Source organism: Colias eurytheme, chromosome 4 (genome assembly GCF_061535395.1).
Source record: "Colias eurytheme isolate Ceu_HAF_F1 chromosome 4, ilColEury1 Martin Lab GWU primary, whole genome shotgun sequence".
NCBI lineage: Eukaryota > Metazoa > Arthropoda > Insecta > Lepidoptera > Pieridae > Colias > Colias eurytheme.
Genome location: NC_142983.1, coordinates 6,666,593 through 6,678,637, shown reverse-complemented (window position 1 = coordinate 6,678,637; position 12,045 = coordinate 6,666,593). Strand labels below are relative to the sequence as shown.

General features: G+C 31.1%; 1 protein-coding gene across 1 annotated transcript; it reads right to left on the bottom strand.

Moving 5' to 3' along the window:
• Positions 1 to 350: 350 nt before the first annotated feature.
• Positions 351 to 11,860, bottom strand: LOC149909033 (non-lysosomal glucosylceramidase). Its single transcript, XM_090120621.1, has 16 exons — positions 11,661 to 11,860; positions 11,350 to 11,525; positions 11,113 to 11,201; positions 10,565 to 10,745; positions 10,151 to 10,313; positions 8,753 to 8,879; positions 7,129 to 7,422; positions 6,748 to 6,871; positions 5,715 to 5,840; positions 4,445 to 4,555; positions 4,126 to 4,240; positions 3,874 to 4,003; positions 3,155 to 3,686; positions 2,148 to 2,363; positions 1,544 to 1,773; positions 351 to 1,164 (listed from the first exon to the last, which is right to left on the bottom strand). Exons 2-16 carry the CDS (start codon positions 11,502 to 11,504, stop codon positions 932 to 934), a joined length of 2,826 nt encoding a protein of 941 aa, XP_089976747.1. The 5' UTR covers positions 11,505 to 11,525; positions 11,661 to 11,860; the 3' UTR covers positions 351 to 931.
• Positions 11,861 to 12,045: the final 185 nt, after the last annotated feature.

Here is a 12,045-nt window from a genome sequence, read left to right as displayed (position 1 = left end):
AGATATACACGTCTAAGACAAATAAATTATAATATTTAACAACGATTATTATTTATTACATACGTATTTTTGTGATTAAAAAGCAGACGTCACATAACAAACAAAGTGCAGTTTGGTAAATTTAGTTATATGAGTACATATTATGTTTTTTGGAACTCAAGTCACACTCCTATCAATTGCACAAGATAACTATGAATCTCAAATAACTCAAGACTGCAAACAATATTTAAATTATATCGAAAATTTATTTTTTTATTCGATTTTGTCAAAATTCATCAAATATAATGTGCAATTAATGTCAACTAGCAGGATTAAAAAATAAAGAATGATGGTAAGTAAATTCAACATCACATGATCAACATTTTATTTAGAAACATTCTCTTCGATAACATTTAGATTTTTATTCTTGAAAGAAAAGTACAATTGCGTCAAAAGTAAATAGTAATATGTACGACCATTCTTTATCAAATTAACGTTTTGTGACAAACATTTGAAAGATTTTTATCATTAATTATATATTTTTGTGCATAAAATTAAACAAGTGACGATCACATAAGTGAACAATATTTTATTTGACACATAGGTAACATTCACTTCGAGTGTAAAAATAATATTGCACTTTAAAAAATACTGCAAATATACTTATTCCGTATATCGGGTCATGAAGGTATCCAATCCTTATTTGAAATCCTTTTAAAATACCGAAAGAATTAAAAAGTATCTGTAACGTATCTTTAGATGGTAAGAAAAGACGTCTCTTCTTAAGTAGCCTATACTGCTCAAAAATAAGCGAGATAGATTTTTTGTTTTCTTACTGGTTAAATTTTTATATGTTCATAGATAACTCAATAATTTGAAAGCGATTTCAATTTCAAAAGCTTTCATTAATAAGGATTCTTCATCACCCGCTCCACTTCAACTACAGTCATCACTATAACCTCGACTTAGTCGTTTCGTGTATATGTCCATTAGGCACATTCACTCTAGGCGGTGGTCTGGCTATGATCGCCTGGTACATCGACCATATGGACAATGGTCGCATGTATGCAATGGATCTATGGTTGCCATTTTCATATAAAGCTTCGGGGGTTTCGAAAGATAGGCCCATTTTGGTGAGTGTGTTGTATAACCCGCCCGCTGTAACGAAGGCCTGTTCGTGCATGCCTGGAAAATCAAAGTCTATCATTAGAATTTATATGTTTACTATTTAAGGTAAATATAAAAAATAGCCCTAAAAAAATTAAATTCCTTCCATTCTCCCATCACCTCTGACCAATCATAGAACATCTTTGCACTTAATTATGCTTATATGAAAGCGGAAAAACAGAAACAGGAATTTTCCGGAAAATAATAATGCTGAATAATAACGGCGCAATAATATGATACGACTTGTCTTAGCGACAGGAAGGCTAGACAGTGATATTGACAACTTTTTAAGGCGATGACATACGACTCATGTCCATACGCCCGTGGTCAATAATATTCCCATATTATTGACCACCTGGGCGTAATCACGGTCAAAAGCACCTTAATAAATACGTACCTTCATAAATCATAAGCGCCGCTAGTCCATACGTGACTCCAGTCCACACTTCTTCACTCTGTAACGCGGTAGTATCAATATGTCCTCTGGCCCCAACCACATAACCGTTGACAGCACCACATCGGCCATTGAGAAACTTTTGGACGTTATTATCGTAGATAGTCTGAAGAGCTTTCTTTACATTTGCATCGGGGAATACTTCGTCCGTCCAGTCGGATGCACGGAGGAACCTGTGTGAACATTTTTAAAATGTAACGGAGAATAAATAACATTTTTTTACATTAGTAAGCAAATGTGATACAATTTTTTATTTCACCATAAAGGCTCGGTCTCTTTTTTAGTTTCCAATAATCTTTAAATTCCCATCATATAATCGAACGCTGCCTATCCGTTTATTGATTTTAAAGTGTTAGTGCATTAAAACTTTACAATTGAGCACAAATCCACAAGTATATAGGCCCTAATATTAAGTTTTAAGATTTATCAGCAAAAGAAGAAACACTACCCATCGAAGGCGTACCTTCACCTTCCAGTTAATTATTATACATAAATTATACTTAAAACACTACACTATTACATACTATAGTACATAAAATGTAGATACCATTGACCAGCTAACTGATCCGCCATGACGACATTTTTGTTCGAAGCTTTAGTATCAAACAAGTAATAATTTCCATTCCACAGTTTATCAGTCATAGATGTTTTTGCTTGTTCTAGAAGCTTCGAGAACTCTCTCTCGTCTTCCTCGAATCCAAGGATATGCGCCATGGCGCGAACTACGCTTACTGATGCTACCCATAGACCACCGCAATATGCACTGAAATAATGTTTCATCAGTTGAAAGAATAAAGAAAGAAAATACGTTTAATCACTAATACTTTTACAATCTTTGACTTATAACTTTACATGGAAAAAAATTAAATCTTAAAATACAATAAATACATTCAAAAATATCTTAATATCGTATTCGTGATTAGGTGGACTACTCGGCATTTGCCCAGTTATACATCCAACTTGTCTTTGGAAACAAAGAAAATTATAATACGAAGATTTTTTTGTCACATAAGATATAATATGTCAGTCATGAATAAAGAATATAATTTCTAATGAGTCCTAATGAGTAATATGTATATGGTACAATGAGTATTTGTGTCAGAGTATAGGTATAAATATTATGTATATTGAATTACTTTTATTTACATCATATATGTATTATTTTCATTCCATAAATGTGCGGATACCTAAATAATAATAGTTTGCTGTTGATAAAAATATATTAGAATAGAGAGATTAGAATTGTAATAGATATAATTTTATTTAAAAACTAGAGATGATAAAACTAATAAAGACTGCTACATTCAACTGAAGCTTCTAATTAGAATCTTATCAAAATAATAAATAATATAAATAATATAAAATATATAATAATATATAATTTTACTAATCTTTTATCGATCTACATTACGATCGATAAAACTTACTATAACAAAACAATATAATTTGGAATTACCCTCACACATATTTTTGACTAATCGATCATGTCATGAATATACATAACTATAAACAATAATTAAAAAACGTACTACGATAATTTATATCTAATCTTACCTAGGCCCCGACATGACCCACGCGTCGTAAGTTTGATCGGGAAATCCGCCATTTTCGATGAGACCGTCGCCATCTTTGTCCCATAAGTGGGCTTTGCGCAACAAAGCCGCACAGGACGGGTACATGTCCGACAAATATTGCTTAGAATTCCAAGTAGTAGCCGTTTCTCTTGGTTCCACTATTTCATGACACTCGGGGACTACTTCAGAACTTCTGTACAGGAGGTCAAGTATATCTGGCATTTCTTCTTTATTAGGCGCGGGCAACGGATCCGTGGATAAGTCTACAGATACATCCGGGGATTTTTCCTCCGGTCGTTCTGTGGATCTTGTATATAGATCGTCTTCAGTGCCTTCTCTGACGTCATCAATGAAGGCCATAGATTGGTATCTTTCTCTTGGAAAAGGCGCACTATGAGCTCTGAGTAGTCTATAATCTCGCATCACTTGAAGAATGAATTTGAGGTTAAGATCACGCCATTCGGATACGTCGTGTATGTTGTATGCGTTTATATGGGTAAATGGTATATCCTCTGAAATTGCAAATAAAATGTATATGATAGTTATGTATGAGATGGATGGATAGATAGTTAAAATCTAAATTTCAGAAATCTTTTATAATACTTTCTTTTGTAAAACTATAACGGATTGAGGTGGATTAGAGTTTATATTTAAAATTTATTGATATATTTTTGAAACATGGTAAGTACATATATTTACCTGGATCTCCTAGATCGTGCGGAATTGATTCCTTAATCTTAAATTTCACATATTTCCCATTATACAGAGACTGTCTCTGTTGCGTTGTTTCTAAAACTATCGCGTCCCGGTACATATATTGTAAGACTACCTTAAAAGAATTTAAGAATAATTAAGAATAAAGTACAAATTTTGATGAAATCATAAATGAGGTTTTAGTTTATATGTTATTTAATATTGATGTGGATTTCATAAAAAGTGTTATGAACTTACTTGCAAATTAGGCCATAATTGTGCTAAGGCAAACGAAGCGTAAAAATGTACATCGTACGTATTATACATTCTATATTCGTGTCCTTCTAAATATCCGAACACGCCAAAATCACGTCTATAACAAAAAATTACATTACAAATAATATGTCACAGTAAGACTGTAGAAATCGTTAAATTCCAAATTAACTCGCGAAATTGAAACCGTCGAAAAATTGTGATCAGTAATCCGCTGTAATTTAACAAAACATCTTAAGACTTAGGTTATGCGATAAGCTGAATTATAATTTCATTAATTTTTAGGTTATTTCTAAAAGCTTACCTAGGGTCAGTCTCAGAGTATTCTTCGCTAACATCGAACCAAATAGTCCCACCATCGGCCACAAAATAAAGCTCATTCATTAAGGCACTTTTTAACCAGTCGGGTATATTGCTAGAAAATAAAATTAATTTTTCATTTTTGCATTCAGTTATTTATTAATAAAAAAACAGCTAATAAAAATAAACATAGCATTTTCGTAGTACGTTGTAGCCTACAAAAAGACCTATAAAGTGTGGATTATAAAATAACCTGAGGTGCTGACTAATTATAACTTTAGTTTACTTTATGCAATCGTACATAATAAACATAAGTAATAAATAAATTTAACATAAACAATGATACTACTTTTTTCCAAATTTCGTATCTATTTTTACGCTATGATTAAGGCCGTGTACGCGATCCGTGCGCTGTTTGGCTCAAATATGTGATTTTTCAAACCAGATTGTCCATCAACCACTTATCTTACAAACATATGAATTACTAATAATTTTAGGAAATTTTATTGTCTATGTAGTTAGTTAAGAGTTTTTTTCAATTAATACAGTATTTCTGAATACCATCAAGATAACTGAGCCGATGATTACTTGATTTCACTTTTAGTGTCAATTTCGAAGCTAAAAATATCTGAAATTGCTGACAGATCTAACATACAATTATTTTTAACTAACTGCAAAGATCCTTATTAAAATAGTTAGTTAAAAGATTTTTTTATTTTGGACTCCTAACTTACGAAATTAAAATCCGAACAATGTGATTTTTTTTAGAAATTATAGTCGACAAAATGATTATTTTCACCAAGATATTTGACTTTATTGAATATAATTTATACATATTGCAATAAAAGAATGTCTTACTTATAAGATAAAATTTAAAAAATCAACTAAGGTACCTCTATTATTTTTCTACAATTTTTTTTAAAGTACTATAAAACACTGCGCGTGACCCGATTAAAATCAGTCGGCAGCGAGCCTTTCCAGAGAGAGGACATGTTGCTCGGCGCTCTCCTGCGGACCTATGCTGTTCATAGTAAAAGGATAGCGCAAGCCGCGATCTATCGTAATAGATCGCGGAGTTTTTGACTTGCGTTAAATAGAATATGCGCTCTTAAGTGCTATAAACATGGTAGACGGATAATAAAAAGTAGGTAGTAAAAACTTTTTCATCATTTTAAGTGATAACTACAAATACATATTTTAAATGTTTACATTAACTTGTAACAAATAGCATAAACTCATTTCCTGTCAATATCGTATCAAAAGATGTTAGTTACCTGTTATTTAATATAGGGTCTTGCCACTCTGCGAGTTGCTTCTCCCAATTTCTATAATTCCTAAGCGCGTACGCAGCTATGCTCGCACCGGCTATGCCGTCGCTACCAAAATACTTTGTATAATATCTAAAACATTACAATAAAGTATTAAAATATATATACTATACCATAGAGTTATAGATAAGCGTTATAAAAAGATGTGTGATCTGGATCTTGTAGTACAAAAATTCTCATTAAGTTCTTTTATAATTTTATACGATACGGACATATACCTAAGTATAGATGGAATCATATTATCTTTTAAAACGTTTTTGGTTAGCAATAGATATAATAATTACTGGATATAAAAAAGCGCGTGTGTGCCGAGCACACTTGTCAGAAGTGAAACTTCTTTGGCATGATTCAAAGATATTCATGATTGACAGTATTGCCATGGCGCGACTTTTAAATTTTACCCTAAACGCACATTATGAAGTTTGACTTCAAAAGAAATTATTTGCGTGTAAGAATTAGCTTGTAGTTGTTCAATTAGAATTATTAAATAATTACAATTTTCTCAACTAGAAATACCTACGTTCCGAACCCAGATACAAACATATAAACACGTGTTATAATGTCAAAGACAATAGATAACATATCATATTAATTAGAATATATATTTTCATATTAAATTAAGGAAAAACAGTTTTCTTTATACCAAGAAATAATAACCATACGTAATTTCTATCATGCATGAGTATTATCCGTTAATTATAATTCAAATTACATAAAACTGTATGCAATGATAAGGAAGTTGTTTGTATTGATTAACAAGTTTCTACAAAACCTTAGGTAAAATACCAGGTAATTTAGCACGAATGTATTCTCATAACAATATATTACATAGATAACATTAAATACTTAATTAACACTTTATTCGTAATTTGATAGGCAATTATAAAATTTCAGATAAACCAGTAATTTTTACTAAATTTTTTCTATTAAGTAACTACTATCTTAGAATTTGATTTTTTTTTCTAATGATACTACGTACCTTCTATGTATTTTCCTATCTTTCTTGTATTTAATTGTGGGCATATCCCATACAAGGCAGAATTCAGAAAGTTCGCACCCACCGGGATCCAACGTCATTGTATTTGAAAGTCCCACAGAGTCATCTAAGAGCAAAATAAATATAATAAATGATTATATGCAGATGTAAGTAATGATTGGTATGAATTATCAAACCTGGTCAAATGTTTATTTCAGCGGAATTTGTCAACAGATTACAATCTCGCGAGTTAGATTATAGCCAAACGGTTTTCACAATCGTACGGTGACATATTATTGTGTATTTACATTGAACAAGGTTAGATTCACATCTAACATTGCTAGTTTTGTGTAAGCCTTGCATTGTCATATTAAATTTGCTTACTTTTATAAATCTTCTTTGGTTTCTCCTTATCATCCTTTTTGGGATCCTTGTCAGTTGTTTTAGGCGGAGTAGGCGTTTGACTGGGATCCGGTTGTAACTTGCCATTGTTTTTAATACAATCCCATACGTAATTAGAGCCCTTTGTCGAATTCCACAAACAGTACCCTTCATGTATTGTTTCATTGTCTTTTTTATTTTTAGCTATCGTGAAGGTGATTGGTGTATCGCAAATTTTTTGCTCCAAAGTCACTCCGCACGTATTATCTTCGGAATACCTCTCCAAATCTAACTTCGCTAAAAATAATAATTAACAAATCTTGTTAAAACATATTTATTATAGATTTGATTAAATAATGCATTTGTTGTATCTTAAATTTCATCACGTCATTCTTATAAATTAACTCAAAATACCAATAAACATAGGCCTATTACATATTTCAAAGCATCAATTTCCTATGCAGCAATGCATCAGCATGCAATCAATTAAGGCCAAATAACTAACAATGGTAAGTTTGTACATCAATTCTTTAGAATTTCATTACGTCATAGTCATACTAATTATTTCTTCGATAGTTCATGCGAAAAAATTTATTACAATGTTAATCGAAATTGAAGAACAAGTAGAAGACTTTAATAATGTATTCACTTTGCTAAACGTGAGCGACTATTATTAGAGCAACAAACTTAAGATAAATATTTCGTAATGTAATGAAATAAATCGATACTGATTACGAATTCTTATCTAACATTGAAATGTAATGAACATTTTTATCAAGTAGTATCTACTATTGTATAATTTTGATTGTTTATTAACAACGACTTCTCATAAATCCAGATAACGATTAATTTGAAAAGACCAAGAGATCACAAAATTTGGCTTCTTAGCTACATAATCTATACAAATATTATAAAGAGGAAAGGTTTGATTTTTTGTTTGTTTGTTTGTATGAATTGAATAGGCTCCGAAACTACTTGGCAGATTTGAAAAATTCTTTCACTGTTGGAAAGCTACATCATTTCTGAGTGACATAGGCTAGGTTTTATCCCGGAAATCCCACGGGAACGGGAACTATGCGGGTTTTTTTTTGAAAACGCGGGCGAAGCCGCAGGCGGAAAGCTAGTACATAATATGAAATGTGACTTTTATAATTTTAACTTAAGTAAAGTACAAGAGACGTTTCAATTCATTTTTTGAAATCAATCGTAGTCTGCTTCTCAAGGTACTGATATACTTATAAGGTTATTGCAGAAAATGTAGGATATTTGATGAAATATAGATATAAACCGGGATCCCTGGGCCATTTTCATACATTACTAGCTGCCCCGGCAGGCTTTGTTCCATTCTATTACCCCTTTTACGTGCTTTTTCCATATAAACCTTCCTTGTACTTTGAGCAAAACATTAAAAAAATAGCCCAAATGGTCAAGCCACACTCGAGTTTCATGCCTAGCAATACATTAATTTTCCGTGTGTCAAAGGTAAGCTATTCTGGATGTAATTGCGGTGTCACAGTAATCAGTTTAAAAAATTTCCCGGGGAACCCAAACATTTTGCTCTGCAAATATAATGTTGTAAAACAAAATAGTTATGAGCAAGAAATAAAGGAAAATTTCAATGACTTACCTGAATTTTTACGTTTATTTGGACCAGCAAGAACCTCTGTCCAAGTAAAAGTAATATTAACTGTTCGACGTTCATTACTGACGTTTTTAGCAGAAAATACAAAAACTGCACAGGGTAAACTGGAGTCCTGCAAGGAAAAAAATTTTCAAAATATAACTTTTCATTAATAACGCACGAAAGGACCGCATCAGGAATTCTCAAACATATGTATTTTTTATAGTAGGTATTACTAAAACGAATAACAACAAATTAAGTTTCATTTCATTAAACACGAAAATTAGAGATCGAAAATATTGCATAGACTAGATCTGCATCATTTCTTTAACATTTCCTTAGTTTATATATAAATTAATCTGTATTATGTACTAACTAGCCTGTGCCAAATTAATGATAAAATCTAAAAAACATGTTTAGATAATCTTTTAAGCTTTATCAAGATGACGCGAAATATGGCTAAAGTACCTACATTTTATAAGAAATAACTTAGATAAATATAATTAATCGATCTCAATTCTTAATAAATAATTAATCAATACACAATTCAAACTTCAACTAATTATATAAAGTAATCATGGGGATTAGATTCATTATTTATTCAACATTCCCAAAACCTATGTGATGAATTATTGGCTTAATTAAAAGTAATAGGTAGTTAGATTATGTTAATTGTTATTCATATTATAATCAAAATTAAGATAAGAATAACGACGGAAAGGTTTTACACATATAATATTGGCTAATATTTCTTAACTAGCTGCCAGATGTTTTTCTGCCTTAATGCCCCTTTAACATTCTTCTCTACATAAGAACCATCCTTGTTCCTTTATAAAAATATACAAAATACCTAAATTGGTCCAGTCGGTTTCGAGCTTGACGCTTAGCGACACATTTGGCTATTCAGTTTTATTTATAGATAACACATAATAAATATTAAATAATATTTTGAATTTGAAATCAATTGCGAAATGTGTATTATCGAAACTGTGAGGACAAACAAATCAATCATAATTAATTAGTGTTAAACAGATGTCAAATACATGTTCTCCCAAATAACCATTTAACTTTGATATATTATAATTCAGTAGTACTTTTGCAATTTTTTAAAAAATTGTGAATACCTACATCCTATCCTAATCTTAATCCTAATACTATTATAAAGGCGAAAGTTTGTATATATGGATGTTTGTTACTCTTTCACGCAAATACTACTGAACCAATTACAATGAAATTAAGCACACATATAGAGGGTAACTTGGATTAACACATAGGATAGGTTTTATCTCGGAAATCCCACGGGAACAGGTTTTTGTTTGAAAACGCGGGCGAAGCCGCGGGCGGAAAGCTAGTTATTAATAAAAGTTATATACAAAACAGCTCAGTATTTTTTCTAAAACATACCTTATAATTGTGAGGAATAACAGGTGATATTTGACGACAGACCAATTTAATACCATATTTTGTGAGATCATAAGTTGTCCATGCTCTAGGATATAAAGCTGTATATTCACAATCCGATCCCTTCAGGTTCCATTCCCATGTTGAGGGAGCTTTTTTTGGCTTACTAAAAAAAATTTATTGTATGTAACTCAAACAACTACATATACATATATGTATAAAAAAGCGTGTGTGTCAAGCACATAGTGTCAGAAGTGAAACTTCTTTGGCAGATTCAAACATGCCAAAATCGTCGCCTTATACCATGACATGACGGTATTGCCAGGACGCGACCTTTAAATTTTACTCTCAACACGCATAAAGAAGTTTCACTTCAAAAGAAATCAATTTTAGATTACTTTAATGTTAATTACTTACTCATAAGTCGACAAAACTGACTGGAATATGGTTTCATTCTTTTCATTTCTAATGTTAACAATAAATTGACACTCCGGTACTGTTACATACTCATAAAGGCCAGGGTACAATTGAAACCTACAGAATTCTCCCTTAAAGCCTCTGCCGATGGTACCACCACCTATACCACCTATTGGACAACCTGTAAAATTGTACATTATTGATAATACTGAAATAGTAATAAGGATAATTATTTTTAATAAAGAGCAAAACTGCCTTCAAATTGTATATTACAATAATTAAATTCATAGAAAATTAGCATGTAACGGTAGGTTAATAATATAACAAAATAATTTACACAGCTGCGGAGTTTTTACTGATTTTGGCAACCTTGTTATTGATAGTGATCAAATTATATATTACAGTGTATCTCCAAACCAACTAAATTAAAGAGATTTCATTGCTTTAGGGAGTTTGTTATAAATTGAGTTTCTACATGGAGTTTGCACTGTATAATTAAAATTACAAGCTTTAAACAGTAATAATGAAGATAAATTTTATTGACATACCATACATTCTTTGTGCTGATATCATGTGAAAGTAGTTCATGATGGGTCGTTTTTTCTGCATTCTTCGAGCACAGTAATATTTTATATATCTAAAAGAAAGTTGAAGAAATACATTTCTCGACTTTTAAATCACACTAATTATACAGGACTAATATGGATATATGTATTTTAATTCTGCACATTATATGAGATAGAGAGCATATTAATATTTTTAATTAGTTAATTGAGTTTTATTACCTGGCAGAAAGCGGCATTAAATCAAGAATTTGATTTGGTCTTGGTATTATAAGTTGCTTTGTAGGGATAGGAAATTCATGATCAAGAGCGAGTTTAAGGCCCCATTTCGGTGGTTCGTCCAATTCTATCACATTCGTATCGCCAATACCTTCCATTATGAAGGTTTACACTCTTGACTCTGTAAAAAAAATGTATCTATTAAACGATAAGAAAGATAACTTATGAATTACTACGTTATTCTATTCTAAATATTAATAATAGTTGATAAATCGAATTAATATCATAATTAAAACCAATAAGTTCTCACACACCTCTAAATTTACGTAGAAATAAAATATCCAGCACGACTACATTTACGATATTATATTCAGAACTTTATTGGAAACTCGAAATTTCTTGTTTCAAGTGATAATTTATCAAAAATATAAATTTAGACTGGGATTAGAAAAGTTGAATCTCCTTGCTGCGGCTAAAAATGACAACTGACGAATGACGAATGACGATTGAGTATTGACATATTTTGACATTGAGTACATTGGACTTCGCCAGAAGACAGTTGTCATTTTATTGTCAAAATAAATATTTTTCATCCAAGTAACACAAGTTCACAAAAGTTTAAAATATTATAGCCTTGAATTTTTAATTAAAACATTTTTTAGTAGTTAGTAGGTATACATCAAAAACATAACACCAATG

Coding starts and splice junctions, on each gene's coding strand:
- LOC149909033 (XM_090120621.1), bottom strand. CDS start 11,504: ATGGAAGGTATTGGCGATACGAATGTGATAGAATTGGACGAACCACCG. Junction 8,880..10,150: donor TTATTCCTCACAATTATAAG/GTATGTTTTAGA, acceptor TTTTCCTTGCAG/GACTCCAGTTTACCCTGTGC. Junction 4,556..5,714: donor GACCCTATATTAAATAACAG/GTAACTAACATC, acceptor TTTATTTTCTAG/CAATATACCCGACTGGTTAA.